Source organism: Hemitrygon akajei, chromosome 8, assembly GCF_048418815.1.
Source record: "Hemitrygon akajei chromosome 8, sHemAka1.3, whole genome shotgun sequence".
In the NCBI taxonomy this organism is placed as follows: Eukaryota; Metazoa; Chordata; class Chondrichthyes; order Myliobatiformes; family Dasyatidae; genus Hemitrygon; species Hemitrygon akajei.
The window spans coordinates 90,565,062-90,585,991 of NC_133131.1; the positions used below are offsets into that span (position 1 = coordinate 90,565,062).

The window sequence follows — 20,930 nt, forward strand, 5'->3', positions numbered from 1 at the left end:
AATGTTTGCCACTTATTCCCTGTAAACTTTTGGAACACAGAAAAACGTTCAACATTAAGCCAATGAAGAATCATAAACAATCAGAAGAAATTAAACAAAAACAAGTTGGAAGTGGTTGATGATTTCTTTGATAAACATGACTGGGGTCTTTCTCCTAGTCTTTAAAATTGTTCACAGTGCAATAGTTAATGAGCAATAATCACTTGGAGTGATCATGCCATTAGTGCATGCACGCACCAACATAATCATGATTTTCCAACTCTGTATACTTCAAACAAGCTTTCATTGACTACATCCTTGTGCCCTCATAAACATGGTACTGAGTGCAATTCATTCCAAAAGCATGGAAATCGCCTGTTGTCAGTTTTGAAAGCACGGAAAGACTTGCAGCACATAAAACATTGGTGGTGCCCATGCTAAATATGTTACAAATTTTAGTATTAAACAACTTGCTTTCCAAAAATCTCTTACTAAAATATAGTTTTCCTTATCAACATTATTTTAAACAGACAAAAAAAACAAACACAATTATCTTCCATTGAACATATGGTTGAAGATTGCAATACCTTTGCACCATAATACTGAAGCAATTTGCTTCAAGGAAAATATGCTTTCCTGAAAATAAAAAAAATCTATTGCTGCAGGTCAGTTAAGAGTGACAATTTCTAACACATAGGAAAAATGCCCTGCAATTGCTGTGGAAATTTGGTACTTGCAGGGTTATTCCATTCAGTAATGCCAATTTATCAAAATTACGAAAGCCTAGGTTATTACCTTGTTATCTGACAAAAACAGTGGTACACTCATTGCTCCCTAGTGAAATAGACTCTGAAAGTAGCCTGCTCTTGATACTCTCAATATTCAAAGCTTATTAAAAAAGAATTGTTAAATTAGGAAAAGGTAATGAAGTGTCTGCAACCTTTCAAGCATTGCAGTTGAACACTCCGTCATGTACATTTTCCGATTTGAAATTACATCATCAAATTTCTATGCAACGATAAATTTACACACATCAGTGATCCTTAATATTGCAGGATATATTAAAGTAAGGTATCAACAGAATGGATATGCTAAATTTACACTTTTTAGTTAAAGCAATTCTGTATTATCTATAGTCCAGTTTATAGACAAAATTAGGTCATTTTACAGACATCAGCATTATCAATGGGATAATGAAAAAAAAACTGCTGGAAAACTTAGCACAGCAAGCAGAATGTGTGGAGGCCAGGGAATAGTTGACAATTCAGGTCAAAACCCTGCATCAGGACTGAGTGTGTAGAAGGAAGATATCCAGTATGTAGAAGTGAAAAGAAGGGTGAAACAGAGTGATAAACTGAATTTTACAGCATCTGCAGTTTATCAATGAGGTAGCTCTTTTTACTGTGATAAGCAAAACACATTATATGACAATCCGAGAATATCAAAAGATTTTGATCAATGAAAAGGTCTTTCTTTTAGTCTTTCCCAATATTCAGACAATTATTTTAAACATAATTTGATCTCCAAAATAAATGCTTGAAAACAAAGTTTCACTTTTAATTTGTAATTCTATCCCACATTTATATTTTTATATATATTTTTGTCAAAGTCAAAAAACACAATTTGAAGATATATAACGCTCCCTTAATTCATTGTTTTTTGCAATATACTTAGTTCTATTAAAAAGAAATAATATTTAAATAAAGTTATATCCAAATACTATTGTATAAAGTTTATATTTCCTGCCCATAAAATTTACTTCCAGTTGTCACGAATTTTTCCTCCTTCCTCATCAAAAATAAGAATATAAACCGTTATGTCAACATTTCACATTTGGTTTGAATTTTTCAGTTGCTCAGATTTTTTTGTGACTCAAAGGCATTAGTCTGTCAATGCAGTTGTTTCTGAATTACTCTTCCTGCAACCCAGCTATTATCTTGTGTTGAGTGACTTTGTGCATGTAATTGTATGATTTCTGTATGTACACAAATAAAATAATTAAATTCATTAACTGAACATGAGCAATCATCAGAACCCCTAAACGTGCTATCTCCATTAACATGCTTTGCAGACCTGCTTGTCCATGTAGCTTCTAACCTGTGTGATTGCTTTGTCATTGCTGATGGAAAGGTATCTCATTATAAGACTTTTTATGAACAATGTTACTTGGGACATATTATTTTTATTTACCCTGACTTTTTAAATTTGATTTCATTTAATTTATAAAGTTTCTATAAATATTGAAATATGTTTGTGTACAGGAGTCAGTGATGAATGTTGCTGAAATATGATCCTCAAATGGATGCTGCACAACACTTATGATCAACTGAGTTCAGACTAAAAATAAATTATTACAACCCTTCACTGTTCCAGCAAATGTAACCTGTACACCTTGGAAGTCTGAAACTCAAGCTGTAAGGGATTAGATCCTCGCAGAAGACAGTGTGGACATTACACTGTCAACTTAGTCAGTGATATTTTTACTTCTGTACATGGCAGTGTTCGCATGAATATGTAACCCAAGGTGATATTCCAGCATGCAATGTTTTGGCTGAGATATCGAACAGCACACTATGTGGAACTGCCACCCTTGAATCAAAAGCTGTCCAATAAGTTGAGCTGCGGGACAATTCATGTTTCATGGTCACTCTGGCAAAGAGTTTTGCAAATTAGGTGAGTTTGTTGGTTTCAAGTCCCAACTCACAAGTATTTTAAGATTGTTGCTCATTAATAAGTGTCCAAATACTGCATCTATAAATGTAAACACACTAGGGAAAAGATTATTTAGCACTGGAAATGTGTGCTGCAAATGCAATGCATGAACAACAGGCGACCATTTGACCTATTTGCAGACCACACAAGAAGTGCTTCAGTTTAACAATCAGCATCCAGCAGTACAAAGTTTATTATTCATTGCCTTAATACACACCTAAAGGGCCCAAGTTTTGTGAGTGGTGAGTTCCAGTTAAAATTGAGTTTTGCTGATTTTAAGAATTTAAGTCATGTCTGCAACTTTCAAAGGATTGCTTCGAAGCTAATGGTGAAGTCGCTTCACTGGTTTTGGACACATTACTAGAGGTGATGGCAGTGGAATGCTGCTGACATATAGATTTTAAATAACTTTTTAGAACTTAGGTTAATAATTGAAAAGAGGTCTTTTCTCTAAAAGTGCAGGTGAGGTGAGAAGAGGATAGAGGACACTCCAAGCAGAGAGTCTAGCAGCAGAGGGAAGTTCCTCTGCTGTGTGCTGTGGTGCTGTGTCCCAAAAGTTTAATCACTAACAAACACAGTTAAGGTCAGTAAGATAATCCTTAATGCCATATTCTTGAATATTCCTCTAACTATGAATCAAAGCCGGGTGAAACAGTTAAATCCCCACTGCACCCTCACATAGATCTAATTTCCGCACACCCTCTCTGCTCAACTTTGGATTGTCTTTTTACATAGACATGTTCCAAGACACTCACTAATATGTTTGCCTCCCTTAGAGATAACAACCAACCAATTGCTGGTAAAAAAGTGCAAATCCAGTGGTCCATTCTGCTAGAGGACATTGCTGATCACTACTGGAAATGATCACAGGCACTGTAATTGATGCCAATGTGGAGACAAGTGAAGGTCCACTTCCTTATACTACCCCACAATCACTTCTGCTAGGTAAGGTGCAGATGGAATAAGCAAATTGTTCCTTGCTTTCCTCACTGAGCTTCTATTCTTTAGATAATAGGATTGAATAGGAGATTTGACAGCTGCAGGTTCAGAAAGTGGTGTCACTTACTCCAAGGTGTTCCAACCACACATGAATACCCATGAATACAGCCAAATGAAACAGTGTTCCTCCGGGTCCAAGGTGCAAAACACCATACCAACAGTTGTACAAGAAAAATAGTCCAAGTCTAGTGACATGTCCTGTAAATTGATGGTGCAAAGGTGTTGTTCCAGTTCCAGTCTGCACACTAATATACGCACGCATGCAATCCAGCATGTCTTCCACTGAGCAAACACCGGACAAAGCGCATCACCAACCGGAGGAGCAGGCCCAACCCAGCATGGACACTGCACCACGTTGCCTGTGGCTTCTCAAAAGATTCAGAGGTTCATTCATTATCTAAGCATGTTTCCATATGCAACTCACATTCCTCTTCTCCAGATAGCCACAAAACAAAGGAAGAACTTGAAAGTCATTCAGATAGAAACATCAAACCCACCTCCACACAAAAATGAATGGCAACACAATCATCAACTCCCAAACCTTCCTCTCCCGCACAAAATGGAACAAGAACATCAACCACCAAACCCCCTCCCCTCGCACAACAAAATGGAAAGGAACAGGCAAAAAACACAATATAAAAACCATAAGTCTTAAAAGTGCCCACAATCTATAAATGCAATTGTCTAATCCATAATGTAGAATCACAATAACATCCTCCATTATTGAAAGAGAACATCACATGACAGGCACAACTGCCTGTCCACAGTGAGTCATACAGTGATAGGCCTCTTACAGATTCCTTCTCCAGCAATGATCTAAAGGAAAGGTAGTCATGCTGAACTCTTGCTCGCCACCCATGTTCGTCTTGATGTCTTAATCTTCCTCAATGCTAAATTGGTGAAATTGAGTTGAACATCAGCTCAAAGTTTCTTTGCACTGAAGCCAGCCAAGTACGTGCTCGCTTCCTGGAATCCTCTCACAGACAACAAAATATTGGATCACTCAGTCGATCTCCAGACTGTAAATCACAGGCTCTAACATTTCCAGAAACACACTTAAGATGAAAAACAAAAGTAAAACATAAATGGCCATTTTTGTGAGCTATCTTGAAGATGTAGACAGAGGGAGAGCTGTATGCTGCACCATCTTGACTTGTGAATTGATGGTGCATGGGTGTTGTCGGCAAGAACAAGTAGCTCCAGTCCACGCACACATGCAACCCAGCTTGTCTCCCACTGAGTGAACACTGGAGAGTATCACCAAAGGCGATTATTAGACACTTTAATCAGCATCCATCTCTCCCTTCCTGGACTGCTGATGGGGTAGACCTGCAGTACTTAAAGTTCTTAATGCCCAGCATTATCTTACAATCATAAAAAAGACATTTAAAAAAAGACAAAAGCACCTTTGGTTGACCCTGAGGAGGCTGCTGCATCTGAGCACACCGCTATCTCAGAGAAAGCACTAATCTCTAAAGTAGGGGGTCTCAGCTGGGTTTCCATGAGAAGTCGCTTGGGATTCCGCAAGAGATCGTGATTTATAAAGATAAACATTGTTCTTTGAACTTTGCACAACACATGATGCTAGTGCTCGCAATGGTGGGCTGTGATCAAGCAGCCCTGTTAGCAATCTCGTTAGAGGTCTCTAGATCCACTCTGGCAGTGAGCAGTAGGCTTGTATTTATTTGCTTGATCCATTCTCTGTATTTGACGTGAGATAGGGGAGGTCATTGATAATTAGTGAGCATTGTATTGCACGGGGGGAGGATGGGAGACCAAAGAGGAGCGTGAAGTGCGTTTTCTGAGCATTGAATGCACTCAACCAACTTGGGATGTGACATGAACCTCACCCCCCCCCCCCACCGAATTACATCCCTCAACTTCCTCTTACGTACCCCTGTCTGACTTATGAGAGTGAACAAACTCGACTGGTGTAGTACAAAATTGGAGGGAAATTTTCATGCTAAATAAGAAATTTTTACGCGCGTGACTCAGCTGATGGCCTGCCACTTTATTCTCGTTGTAAATGTTGCAAAAGGTGGATTGTGTACATTAGAAGTGAATTGTATTCTGAAGCATTTGTATTTTTTGCAGTTTTCTTGTTTAGTTATTTATTATACTATTCTATTTTTGTTTTATTAACCTCTGTGTTTTACAGACATGTCTGAGTCATGTACAATCATTTCACTGCACTAGTGCAACAAAAAAAAAATCCGTCTTTACAACGAAAGAGACTTATCAATAGGTTTTACGTGGACTAGTGATCCAAGTTGTCCTATTTCATTGTGCCTAGTCTTTGGCAAGCAACTTACCATTGTAGCAATAGCTCCAGCAAAATTGAAAAGACACTTAACTACAATTCACAGCCATATGGCACGGAAAAGTGCTGATTATTATGAACGGTTATTGGAATCTCAAAATAAAACAGAGTAAAGCATTTGTTAATAAAGTCAAAGTCAGTGAAATGATTCAGGAAGCAAGTTGTTTAGTAGCAGAACTTATTACCCAAAAGAGGAAACTTTACACAATTGGTGAGCACTTAATAATGGCAGCATGTAAAATCATAGTGGGTAAAATGCTAGAACAAGATGCAGTACAAAGAATGGAAAAGGTTTCACTCTCAAACAATACATTAAGTCAAAGTACTAATGACATGTCACATGATGCTACATAAACTGAAAAACAACAGCTTCTCTATCCAGGTTGACGAGTCAACAGATTTCACCAATAAATGTCATGTAATATTTGTACAATTTGTAAATGATGGTGAGATTCAGGAAAACTTTTTCTATTGCAAACATAAAGATATATTTAATGTTTTGGCTTCATATCTGGAAACAAAAGGCCCATCTTGGAGGAACTGTGTTGCTTTGCCTTATGGTTTTTAGTAACTTTACTATTCAACATTGAAGATAAATTTTCATATTGTAAATAGAATTAAAATCAATTTACAACCTTTATTTAAATTAAATCAACTGAGCCTACCGTTCGAAAAATTAAATCCCATTTTGGCTTAAGCCAGTTATTTAACAGAAATTTATTATGTTTGTCTTTTGAGTTTTTAATTTCAAGAAAGGTAAGCTAAGGTTAACTACTTGTTTTCTTCCAAGAAAGGTTAGCTAAAAATTCATTCTCTACTCAAAAGAGCATTGACAATTATTTTTGGATAATTATATCTACAACTTACTGATCACGCTAATGTAGCACAAGCTGTAGTAATAATAATTTTTTTGCTGGGGTTCCCTGAGACCTGATTATTTCAAGGGTTCCTCCAGGGCAAAAAGGTTGACAAAGGCTGTTCTATAGCATACCACTTGTGTCCTGTTAACCACTAAATGATTCATTTTTGCTTATTCTGCTTCCTATTGGTTATCAATCTTCCACCTGTGCCACTATGTTTTACATAATAATCAAGAGCCTTCTAAAAATTTAATTATAGTATATCCATCAGTATTCCTTTATCCACAAAAATTATTCCTTGATCAAGGAACTACAATCTATTGATCAACATGATTTCATTTTCTCAAAAGCATGTTGACACATTCTGATTTCCTTGATTTTTTTCCTCATATTGCACAGCTGTCAACACATTTTAAATTGTGTTTAACCACTCCTTTGTTTTTGACAATTTATGCTTTGAATCCCTAACCAACTTTGGATATGACTTCAAACTGTTCTATGTTCTGCTCATGACAGTAATAACATTTTTCTAGATTCCACTTCTTCATCAACTCTTTCCTTTTATAACATCTTTTTATCAAACTATGGCTGAGGGAGGAATTAGGATCAAAATATTTGGTCCTAATTTTTTCAGGTCACATCCAAAATACTCAGATCAAACATCAATTGCTCTTATCCATGATAAAGAATGCAATAAAATAAATGTTTGTTAGCTTTAAAGATAATGAAAAATTATGCATGTATTGAATATCCTCAAGGCCTTGCAGGAAACAAAACAGGCAGAATATTGCTTGATGGTTCTCCAACTAGACTTTCAAATCCCTAACACATACCTGTACTTGAAAGAATCTACAGAAGTGAGGCAAAGCAGCAACGAGGGCACGGACCCTATAAAGATTACAGTGGAGGAGGTGTTTGCTGTCTTGAGGCAAATTAGGGTGAATAAATCCCCAGGACCTGACCTCAGAATTGGTGGAAATTGCAGGGGCTTTAACAGAGATGATCAAAACATCCTTAGCCGTGGGTGAGGTGCCAGAGGATTGGAGGACAGCTGAAGTTGTTCTGTTGTTTAAGAAAGTCTATAAGTATAAGCCAGGGAACTATAGACCAATGAGCCTGACATCAGAAATGTGAAAGTGACTGGGAGGTATTCTAAGGAACCAGATATATAAGTATTTGGATAGACAAGGACTGATTATAGATAGTCAGTGTGCATGGTAAGTCATGTCTAACCAATCTTACAGAGGTTTTTGAGAAAATTACCAGGAAAGTTGACGAAAGGAAGGTGGTGGATGCTGTCCACATGGACTTTGACAAGGTCTCGCATGGGAGGTTGGTCAAGGTTCAGTTACTTGGCATTCAAAATGAGGTCGTAAATTAGACATTGGTTTTGCAAGATAAGCTGGAATGGTAGTCGATGGTCACTTCTCTGACTGGCGGCCTGTGACTAGAGGTGTGTTGCAGGGATCATTGCTGGGTCTATGGTTATTTCTTGTCTACATTAACGATCTAGATGAGAATGTGGTAAAATGGATCATCAAATTTATGGATGACACCAAGATTGATGGTGTAGTGGACAGCAAGGAAGACTAGCAAAACTTACAGTGAGATCTGGACCAGTTGGAAAAATGGGCTGAAAAATGGCATAGAATTAAATGCATACAAGTGTGAGGTGTTGCACTTCGGGAGAACCAACCAGGGTTGGTTTTAATGAGAACTTCAGTAGAACAGAGGGATCTGGGAATACAAATCCATAACTCCTTGGTGTCATCAGCAGATAGGGTCACAAAGAAAGCTTTTGGCACATTGGCCTTCATGAATCAATGCAATGAGTAGAGGTGTTAGGATGTTGTGTTGAAATTGTATAAACCTGGGAGAGTCCTAATTTAGAGTACTGTGTACTATTTTCTTCAGCAGGTTGCCTGGACTTAAGGACCTGGGTTACAGGGAAAGGTTGAATAGGTTAGGACTTTATTCCCTAGATCATAGAACAGTGAGGGGAGACTTAATAGACGTATACAAAATTATGAGGGGTGCAGACAGTGTAAATGCAAGTACGATATTTACACTAAGATTGGGTGAGACTATATCTAGAGGTCATGGGTTAAGAGTTAAAGGTGAAATGTTTAGGAGAACATGGGGAGAGCTTCTTCACTCAGAGCGTGGTGAGAATGTGGACTGAGCTGCCAGTGTAAGTGGTTGATGCAGAGTCAATTTTAACATTTAAGAGGAATTAATATGTACATGAATGGGTGGGGTTTGGGCCCAGGTCGAGGGGACGAGGCAGAATAACAGTTCGGCATGGACTAGATTGGCTGAAGGACCTGTTTCTGTGCTGTGGCATTTTATTACTCTACTACTCTAATTTAAGTCAGACCTACCAGTGTATACTGAGGGTCTTGGAACATTCTCAAACTTATATTTTGTAAAATGGAATAATTAACCAACTCAATTTCTGGTCATCAAGTTTTTTTCTTAGCTCCTGTCTCTTGACAGTCACATCAGGTTGAGACATAGAATTAGTACAGATAGCTTACCAACACAATGACCTACCTTCACCTATTCTATTAAGAGGTAACTTTCTCCTACAGCCGTATAAACATCTCTGCCCCATCTTTTTTTCCTTCACCAAACTTCAGGAACATATCTTTGACACAGTGAGTTAATCTTTAAGTTTAGTAGACTTCAAGTTAGCATGTCCCTGGTCAAAGATTGAATACACAATTTAATTCATCCACCTTTAGTGATACCCTTTAGTGTTCTCCATTTTATCATACAATTCTTTTTCTTGAAAGGTTCTAGTTGCTTGTATCTACTCTAAAAAGGAAGCTCTAACAGTCAAGTCACAAATTTTAAAATATGGGAAAGGCTGGGCAGCCAGTATGTAATGGTGCAGATATTTTTTATATAGTTTATTATAGCAAGCAACTCTACAAAAAAACTCTTAACACATTCTTTCACAAGGCTAAGATTGCTGTAAAAATATAGCCATGATACATATTTTAAAATAACGTGTATAATCTAGGGTAAGCATTATATGGCTCAACAACCAACAATTCCTAATTTGTACAGACTATCCCTCAGTTATGGACACCCAAGTTACGGGCACCCATACACATGAACAAGTGCCTATAATTAAATTCGAAGTTCAACGTATATTCACATATTTGTCCCTACTCACAATATAACCAGTTTACCCCATCTCATCACTGCAGTAATTGTTCTTTAACATGTTTATGTGCTCTTAATGCCATTTATTATAATACTGTGGAGGACAACTACCATATTGATTGAATTCTGTGTACTCTTGACAAAAATTGACTCATGGGTATGTGTAAAACCAGAACCCAGGGAGTATCTGGACTTATCAATTGGAATGTATTGAATGAAAATAACCTACATGCAAATTAAAAAAATATATGATCCATATTAATCTTAAAGTTAGCCTTCAATGGAATGTTGTGCCCATTTGATGTTGAATTGATCTATGTCCATGTCTCAGTGGATATTTGCCTCAAGAGAATGGATCTAATTTAAGCCAGGTAAAATACAAACGACTTATCACCCTTGAATACTTGACCTGAATGTAGAAACAAGAGAAAATCTGTAGATGCTGGAAATTCAAGTAACACACACAAAATGCTTAAGGACAGGGTCCCACTGAAGGGTCTCAGGCTGAAAACATCAACTGCACTCTTTTCTATAGACACTGCCTGACCTGCTGAGTTCCTCCAGCATTTTGTGTGTTGACCTGATTGTAGATTATGCAATGTTATATTTCTCAACATAAGCTGATAACCAACCAACAAAGATACATTTCAGCCTATCTACTTTATCTCATTAATCACTTCATACAACAGAACAAGAAGTCTCACCACTAATCTTTTCTAATTGTGGAGTTACAAGGTTCATATACATTTATATCTGGTTTCAAGAAAATAATATTAACAGCTACAAGAGTAGCCACAAGTAGCAGAGATAAAAAGAATCAGAAAAGAATCAAAATTACTTTGTGTCATTACCCACTCAATGTAGCATTTAAATTCCGCTTATTTTCTCTGAATGCAAAAATAGATTACCTATCCCATTAAGATAAAAAAAAAAGAAATGAGCTATCAAAAGGGCTCTGAGGGACTAAACAAATTTGTCAAGGTTAATGTCATGAAATGCGATCCAATAGCTGGGCACTTTACTAACTTCTAAACAGCCACAATGCTTGCACTGAATTGAAGCTATGTAATTATTTTGCCTAGCCTTATAAATTATTTGCATCAAGTGTGGATAAAGCACCTACATTTGTTCTCTGCTCCACCGTATTCTGACACTGATTTGTCTTCACTCCTGTGAAATGACATCCTACATCATAAACTGATGGCACCCACAAAAAAGAGCTAGCATGCGGCATACAGAGCCATCCCTTCATCCTTTCATTGACATCCATAATAAAAAGGTACACATAACAATTAACTTTACTGTCAAATAAAGCAGCTAATAACTTTTACAACATGAGAGCAGTGAAATGTTTTCACAGAAAACATCTCACACTGGCTTGGCACCCGCTGGACGATTACAAGAACGTGTGATGTTGAATGAAATGTATCAGTAGTTGGATAGTAAATGGTTGGCAAAGTTGGAATTGACTTTGTTTGCTTATATTTGTTCTGTCATCTGTGAGTAAACATAGGATATTCAGTAATAGTAAAGTGGTTTAGCACCTCTATGAATATCTAGTTCTCCACATTAAACATATTTTCTTTATATTAGTAAAACTATGTTACTTAAGATTATTGGTGAGATATTCTAAAAATATATTTATCCTTTAGAATATCACATACACCCGCAAAGAAACAAAAGTGTTCAAATGATGGGAGAAGCAGCTGAGAATTTCAAGAGTGGTAGAGTGAAAGATCTGGCATGATTGAAAAAGTTGATAAAGTAGTATGCATCTAATGTTCTGAAACAGTGGTGTGCAGTACTTCCTCCATAAAGCGGCATTGTGAAACTGTTCATTGATGACTTTGCGATAAAAGTTAGCAAGAATAAAAAGAAAACATTTCTCGAGAAATCAGCAACAAAAGAATGCAGTCATATATTTTGATGTCTTTATTTCAGGTAGTTCCAACTTAGTTGCTGCTAGTTTAGAGGTTTCAATGATTATTGCTCAACATGGAAAACTAATCAGTGATGGGGAATACGTTAAAGAATCGTGGCTAAAGTCATGACGGTTTTGCAGAAAAGAAAAAAAATTCAGTCCATTCAGTATTTACCACTGAGCAGAAACACATTAAATAATAGAATATTAATGATGGGAACAAACATAGCAGAACAACTATCAAAAGATATTAGTTCATGTAAATCTCTTTCCGTTTGTCTTGATGAGAGCACTGATGTTACATCATCAGCTAGGCTAGCCATTATTGCTCGATTTCATAGGAATGATGAAATATTCGAAGAACTGGTTAACTTGATAACGTTACCTGAAAACACAATAAAAATACGTAAGGCAGTAATAAAAGAATTGCCTGGTTGACAAGTTAACCTTTCAAAAACTGTTGGCCCATCGAGTGTCTTTCGTAAAGAGACAGGTTTTGTCAATCTATTTGCAAAATATGTTGGACATCCACTGATAGGCTTTCATTGCATAGTACACGAGGAGGCTATGTGTGGAAAAAGCTGGTCTTAAAGAACTTGAAAAAGTGACGAAAATTATAGTCAAGATAATTATTTATATTTCTAAGCATGCCTTGGAAAATAAAGACAATTTCAGAATTTACTTAGCGAGGTGAATTCAGTGTACAAAGGTCTAATTATGGACAACAGTGTTCACTGGCTGAGTAGATATTCTATCTTTAAATAATATGTTCAGAGTTTGGATGAAATTTGTTTTTGATGAATGAAAATTGTTCTTGTTAAGAATTATATGGTATTGTATGGCATTTGTAGCTTGAAATTTTTACAGATTTCACCTCGTACAGTGTTTAAATGACTCGAACATCAAGTTGCATGGACCTGGCAAAACACTTGATGTTATGTTCGATAATATAAAAACCTTTGAAATCAAACTGAAGATAATTAAATATGATGCCTAAAATGGCACTTTTAAAAATTTCCCCAAGTCTAAAACAAGTAACAAGTATTGAAATACCGGAATAGATAGACATTCAATGCCTTACAATGCAATTTTTGAGCATTATTGGTTCAACTACTGAACAATTTTAAGATTCACTAAATTCAGATTATTTGAAGAAATTTATAAAGTATGCAGACAGTGCAACATTAAACAAACTGAATTTGGAAATGTTGCAGTGGATTTTGGATAATTTTGAAAGGCGATTGATTTACAAAGCAACTCAGTTTGGAGGTGATCATTTACAGTTAAGAACTGAACTACAAAATATTGAGAGATTGGTTAGTGACTGAATCAAAGTATAAACATACGGATAAGAAGGTTCTGAAATTCTTAACTGAAAGTTCTAACTGAAAATTCTTGCATTGGCAGTATTAACAGTATTTTCATCGACATATTCACATGAATTTTTGTTTTCAGTAATGAACTTGGTCAAGTTTAATGATAGGAGTAGGCTAACTGATGAAACTCCTAAAACTCCATGCATAACTCCTAAAATACAAGGCAGATATAAAATATTTGTCATCACTAGTGGAGCAACAAAGTATGCCTTTGTATCCTTTCTTTGATCTTTGATAAATATACACCAAAGCTTATAATTTCCATTATTTTTATATTTATATTTCCAATGCTAACAACACTATTTAGAAATTATGCTATTTTTTAATATTTTAAAATATGAAAATAAATACTTTTTAACATGGTTTCTAAAATGCTTCATTTATTTCAAGCAGACTCTGTTATACTTTTATTAATAGTGATGCAATGAATACATGTAAATAAGCAACAGGGCTCATCAGTTTTCCTTAAGAAGGTCCATAATTATTGTTGTTAATTCATTAATCAATTTGATAATTTGTAGATTTTTAGAACATTATCGCCAATTTGGCACATGCCACCCCTTCCTACAGAATTATATATATTCAACCTTTATTTCTTCCTGTACAGTCACTGCGCCTGATTTGCAATGCATCTTGATAGACTAAGAGGAATAGAGTATTGCATGAATATTTGTTTCTTAGTTAATACTCTGTGCATATGCTCTTTGCTAATTAGTGGCTGCTGATTTACAGTGTTTCTTGGAGTGGAATTACAACACAAGGGACAAAAATAAATTAGTTCCAAAGAACTAGGTGTCTAAAATTACTGTTCCCAAAAGGTAGAAAACCTAGTCAAAAAAAGGCACAGATGATTAATTTTCTTTTGTTTACAATGCTCTGTTTTTCTGCTTACAATCTTTGTATTAGTATTTGAATACTTCTTCCACACATTTAATCTGCTATTTTAGTTTTTTTAAAAAAATTACTTGGACTAAAAGATTCAACACAACAGGATGTTGACGTTAAATTATTTAGTAATATTTTATATAAAATATATATCAGGAAGTAGTTTCGTCACAAGGAATATTACTATTCCCTCAGCACATTTTTTACCTGGTTTAAAGTACATTTGAGAATACACAATTATTCACTGAACAAGATTAGCCATTACTCTCAGTAGGTGTAATGGGGCATCTGAAGAACTCTGGCATTTAACAGACCATTTACAGTGTAGAATTACTGGGTATTAATTAGCTGATGGCCTACAAAACAGTTAAAGAAAATGAATAAATTTACATCCATTTTTCCAAATCTTGATGCATTAATGTAAATCTAAATAACATAATATGTTCACATCGAGGGTTCTGATATGCCAGTGATTCTCAACTTGATTCTAACCCCCATGGTTCAGTCCCTTCCCACCTGCATCTGCAACACTTCTCACGTTTTCAATCTCCTCACTAACTTTCAATTTCCTTGCCCTGACCACCTCATTTTTACCATGGATGTCAGTCTTTATACACTTTTATTTCCCATCAAGAACAACTTAAAGCTCTGTTTCTTTCGCAATTAAAGAGCCAACCAGTTCCCCCTGCTCCACTACCCTCCTCCATCTCGCAGAACTGGTCGTCACCTTCAACAATTTTTCCTTCGGCTCCTCCCACTTTCCTGACTCGAGGGGCAGCCAGGCACCTGCATGGGCCCCAGCTAAGCCTTCCTTTTCATTGGCAACGTAGACAGTCCATGTTCCAAGCCTTCCCTGGTAATGCTGCACAACTCTCCTTGCACTATATTGATGACTGAATTGGTGCTGCTTCATTCCTCCATGCTTAGCAATCAGTTTCTTCAACTTTGCCTCCAACTTGCACCCTGGCCTTAAATTCACCCAGTCCATTTCTGACAACTTGCTCCTCTTTCTCAATCGCTCTGTCTCCATCTCTGGAGACAAACTGTCAGCCAATATCTTTTATAAACCTACTGATTCGCATGGCTATCTTGACTATATCTCTTCCGATCCCTGTTTCCTGTAAAAGTGCTATTCACTTTTCTCAGTTTCTTCATCTCCACTGCATCTGTTCCCTGTATGAGGCTTTCCTTTCCAGGATATCACTGGCTGCATCACAGCTTAGTATGGAAACACCAATGCCCTTGAATGGAAAATCCTACAAAAAGTAGTAGATACAGCCCAGTCTATCATGAGTAAAGCCTTCCCCACTATTGAGCACATCCATACGAAATGCTGTCGCAGGAAAACAGCACCTATTATCAGGGACCCCCACCACCCAGGACATGCTTCTCTTCTTGCTGTTGCCATCAGGAAGAAGGTATAAAAGATTCAGGCTTCACACCCCCAGGTTCAGGAACTGTTACTACCCCTCAATCATCAGGTTCTTGAGCAAAAGGAAGATAACTTCACTTAACTTCATTTGCCTCATTATTGAAATGTTCCCACAACCAATGGATTCACTTTCAAGGACTCTTCATCTCATGTTCTCGATATTTATTGGTTTTTTTTCTTTTGCATTTACTTAGCTGGTTGTCTTCTGCATTCTAGTTGAATGCCTTAATTGGAGAGTCTTTCATTTGATTCTGTTGTGGTTATTATTCTGTAGATTAATTGAATAGGCCCACAAGAAAATGAATGCCAGGGTTATATATGATGACATACATGTACATTGATAATAAAATTTACTTTGAACTTCAAATATCAGAGATATCCTCCTCCTTCAACGATCAGGGTTTCCTTCCTCCACGATTGATGGTGCTCTCACTTACATCTCCTCCATTCCCAGATAATGATGCTCCAACTTCCCACTGACTTAACAGTGATAAGAGTTCCTCTTGTCCTTACTAAGCACCCATGAGCCTCTGCATTCTCTGCAAGATCTGCCATCTTCAAAGGGATCCTACCACCAAACTCACACCCCCACTCTCCACAGGGATCACTCCCTCCATGATGCCCTTGTGCATTCGTCCCGCTCCACTAATCTCCCTCCTGACACATATCAATATTCTGCCAAGTACAACACCTGCGCATTCATCTCCTCCCTTACCTTTCAAACATAACAAATTAGAACACTACGACAGTACTATAAAACTGAATATTAGCTCCAAATATTTATGATGGAGGAATTCATCTAGGATACGCTGCCAGGGTTTTGTGACTGACTGTAAATGAATACAATCAGTGCAGATGCTTAGTGTAGATAATGGACTGCTTCATGCAATGCTTTGGAAAATTGCATCCTCTAAATTATTATTTTCATTGCAACATTCAATATGATTGTTGATATCTTCAAATTCTTTGTGATTCCTAACTTGTTGAAGTAGTGAAGTCATTTTATTTTCAGTCCTGGCCATTTCCGTAATCACCAAGCCTCAATGTTTGAAGCTGCAGGGAGCAAAACAGTTCTGAATTGTCTATTGCATTTCTTGCCAAATATAAATGACAAAAATCACTGCTCGTTCTAAGCACAAGTAGAGTCTAGCAGTCATCCAAGGGCACACAACTGACAGTGGTTAGAAACCGTTTGGCAACAGTCTCCTGTCCCAATTAAGCAGCATAGAATCCAAAATAAATGAAGGGAATCCCGGCTATTTTCTTGATTAGTTCTTGTTCATTAAGAGTTGTCCCATATAAGTGGCTGACCTGATTAACTGATGGTCCAATTAAACTGTATCCACTGTATTTCCAGAAAGTGTGATGTAATCCCTACTTTATACTGAGAACGTTAAGCTCAGCCAGAAAAATAGGAGAGTGCTTCAACCTTTTCACCAAATAAACAAATTATCAGGCTGGATCATTTTTTAATGACTTTTTCTAGAAGTCTGCAGATCAACCAGACGCAAGATAAAGCATAATAATTGCATCTTCATTGATACAAGTTGTTCCAACATTTATCGCCAAGATTCCTCTGAACGGGGAACATTTTCAAACCTTTGGAACAAGAGTCAGCAGATGCATGGCCTTCATTCCACCATGTTTGTGACAACCATCAAGTACCTATCCGTGATAATCACATTCATCAGCATTTAATCCATAGCTTTCTATGCTTTGCTGATCCAAACGCTTGTTTAGATTCTTTTTAAATGATACTTTTTAAATCCTTTTACATCCCTTTTAGAATATCCCACAGAATTTTATCATGAGTCAAATATATTTGTGGGCACTATAATAAATCATGCTGCAAAAATATGCATGCCACAGATATTTTTCAGCAAATCTTGCCCAGTCAACTGTCATATTCATTCTTTTTTTTTTACAAAGGCAAGAAAGCATTATTTGAAAAATGGCAAAATGAAAATTATAATATTTAAGCAAGAAATAACAATTCACTCAGCAGAAAGTTAGGGCCGATATCAAGCTGCTTGAAAAGATGCCTCAGTTGACAAGTTCTCAATGCCATTCAAGGATGACAAGGATAAAAGAGAAGGGGAACTTGGATGTTGAGAGATGTGGTGAATATAGTCAAGAAGAAAAAGGAAGTACATGCAAGATTTTGGAAGCTAAAATCAAATGGGGCCCTTGAGGATTATAAAGAAACTGAAAGATAACTCAAGAAGGGAATTAAGATAGCTGGGAAGGAGGGGTAAGAGAGGGCAGGAAGGAGGGAAGAGAGGGGGAAGGAGGGAAGAGGGGGGGAAGGAGGGAAGGGGGGAAGGAGGGAAGGGGGGAAGGGGAAGAGAGGGGGAAGGGGAAGGGGGAAGGGGGGAAGACCTATGTTTAACATTTTAGGAACAGCTTCTTCCTCATTGCCATCAGACTTTTGAATGGTTTATGAACCCATGAAAGCTGCCTTGGAATTCTTATTTTGTACTATTTATTTATATTGTACTTATAATAATTTTTAATGTATTGCACTGTACTGTTGCCATAAAACAACACATTTTATGACATATGAGTAATAATAAAATTGATTCTGATTTTGATCCTTGGGGATAGGATTTATGAGCAGTTGGAAAACCATAGCCTAATTAGGGATGTCCAGTAAACACGAGGAAATCTGCAGATGCTGAAAATTCAAGCAACACGCACAAAATGATGGTGGAACACAGCAGGCCAGACAGCATCTAAAGGGAGAAGCACTGTCGACGTTTCAGGCCAAGACCCTTCGTCAGGACTAACTGAAAAGAAAGATAGTAAGATTTGAAAGTAGGAGGGAGGGGGGAAATGCAAAATGACAGAAGACCAGAGGGGGTGGGGTGAAGCTGAGAGCTGGAAAGGTGATTGGCAAAAGGGATTCAGAGCTGGAGAAGGGAAAGGATCATGGGACGGGAGGTCTAGGGAGAAAGAAAGGGGGAGGAGCACCGAGGGAGATGGTGAATGGGCAGAGAGAGAGAAAAAAGAGGAGGGGGTAGCCTCAGGTTGGAGGCTACCCAGCCGGTATATAAGGTGTTGTTCCTCTAACCTGAGTGTGGGTTCATCTTGACAGTAGAGGAGGCCATGGATAGACATATCAGAATGGGAATGGGATGTGGAATTAAAATGTGTGGCCACTGGGAGATCCTGCTTTCTCTGGCGGACAGAGCGTAGGTGTTTAGCGAAATGGTCTCCCAGTCTGCGTCAGGTCTCACCAATATATAAAAGGCCACACCGGAAACACCGCATGCAGTATACCACACCAGCCGACTCACAGGTGAAGTGTCGTCTCACCTGGAAGGCCTGTCTGGGGCTCTGAATGGTAGTGAGTGAGGAAGTGTAAGGGCAGGTGTAGCACTTGTTCCACTTACAACGATAAGTGCCAGGAGGGAGATCGGTTGGAAGGGATGGGGGTCGAATGGACAAGGGAGTCGCATAGGGAGCAATCCCTGCGGAAAGCAGAAACGTGGGGGGGGGGGGGGGGAAGGAAAGATGTGCTTGGTAGTGGGATCCCGTTGTGATGTCCAGTATGGGTTTATGCAGAACAAGTTATGGCTTGCTAATTTGACTAAGTTTTATAAACACATCAGATGCCACGGTTGGATATTGACCCATCTCCAGATTAGCAGGTCAAACCTTTGGATAAAAGGTGACTTGATAAACATTTGATTACCAATAAAACACAGGTTATGAGTCTAATAGAACATACTCTACTTAGTTTGATGAGTGCCTATGCAATAGCATTCAACAACATGGTTATCATCCAGGCCAGAACACACTTTGATCTTATATGCTTCAGCTTTCATCTATCTGCTTTAAAAATGATATCCCCCCCACCCACACTGCCATGGCTACAGCATGCAGATCTATCAGACTTATTTTCAACCACTGAGGACAAGGCAGCAGATGCACCAGCCTCCAAAAGAGTTCTGTTTAACTTACATACAACTTCAACTTGTCTGCATAACAATGTTCCTCTTTCACTCAGTCAAAATCCTGGAACTCCCTACCTAGCATTAATGGGGAAGCAGTGTACCTTCACAGAAACCATGAAAATACTTCCCCATTAATAAAGAATGTTACTTTCACCTTTTCAAGAATAACAAGGAACGACTATTAAATGCAAGTTGGGCCAGTTAGATCCAGATAATCAATGTTAGGAAAAATACTGAAGCATTTTGGACCATAACAGCTCTGCACAATCACACAAACAGAAATAATTGTACAGGCAGTCCCCGGGTTATGTACGAGTTCCGTTCCTGAGTCCATCTTTAAGTCGGATTTGTACGTAAGTCGGAACAAGTACATCCAGTATTATTTAGCGTCAGTTAGTCAAACGTTTGTCTTAGTATGTAGTATATATTTTACCTTTCTATGCATATAAAACACTTAAGAAATGTATGTATTCCAATAATTAAACCACTGTGTTGCTTAGTAATAATTGTAGCTTTCATCAGGGCAAGGCCTTTCACATGCTCCATTATTCTCACTTCATCCTTTAAAATTGTTCCGATCATTGACCGACTGTAGCCTAACGCTTTTCCAATGACCAACGGCATTTCAACTCTTTCCACTTTATTTTCAATCGCGATCGCTTCCCATCAGCGAAACAGAAACACTGCGGGCGGCGGGTCCTGACCTTCGCCGGCTCCCGAGGTAGATGTACCATGGAGAGCATTCTGATAGGCTGCATCATTGTCTGGTATGAAGGGTGGGGGGCATGGTGGTCGCTACTGCACAGGACTGAAAGCTACAGAAAGTTGTAAAATTAATCAGCTCCATCTTGGGTACTAGCCTCTGACTTCAAGGACCAGTGCCTCACAAAAGCAGTGTCCATTATTAAGAACCCCATCACCTAGGACATGCCCTCTTCTCATTGATACTGCCAGGAAGAAGATCCCTGTGGCATAAATCTAATACTGCACATCAGTAGGTAGCACAATCCCTACTGTAAAGTATGGTGGAGGTAGTATCATGCTACGGAGATGCTTTTCAGCAGCAGGGACTGAAAATCTGGTCAGGATTGACCAGAAACGGAAAGAAAAATGCTGCTAAATACCCAGAAATCCTGGATAAATAATAACTAATAGAGACTTATCCAAAAACACTACTGGGAGTAATGGCTGTGAGAGGTGGCTCACTTAAATACTGAGCAAAGGGGAATAAATACTTCAGAACTGCTGACATTTCGGTTTTTGAATTATTAGTTTTTCTCCTGAACTTTGGGCTCTACTGTGAAAAAAAGAACATGTAA

The 20,930-nt window shown here is 37.8% G+C and overlaps 1 protein-coding gene across 5 annotated transcripts in view; it reads right to left on the reverse strand.

Annotated features, from left to right (window-relative positions):
• phf14 (PHD finger protein 14) overlaps positions 1 to 20,930 on the reverse strand; it is a 259,027-nt gene that overhangs the window by 58,342 nt on the left and 179,755 nt on the right. The window contains exon 17 of one of the 5 annotated variants that reach the window (XM_073054155.1): positions 11,959 to 12,347. The exons of the other annotated variants lie outside the window; for them this stretch is intronic. Coding sequence (XP_072910256.1) covers positions 12,344 to 12,347 — 4 coding nt within the window. The 3' untranslated portion in view covers positions 11,959 to 12,343. Of the gene's footprint in view, positions 1 to 11,958; positions 12,348 to 20,930 lie in introns of those variants that run through there. 5 annotated transcript variants of the gene reach the window in all.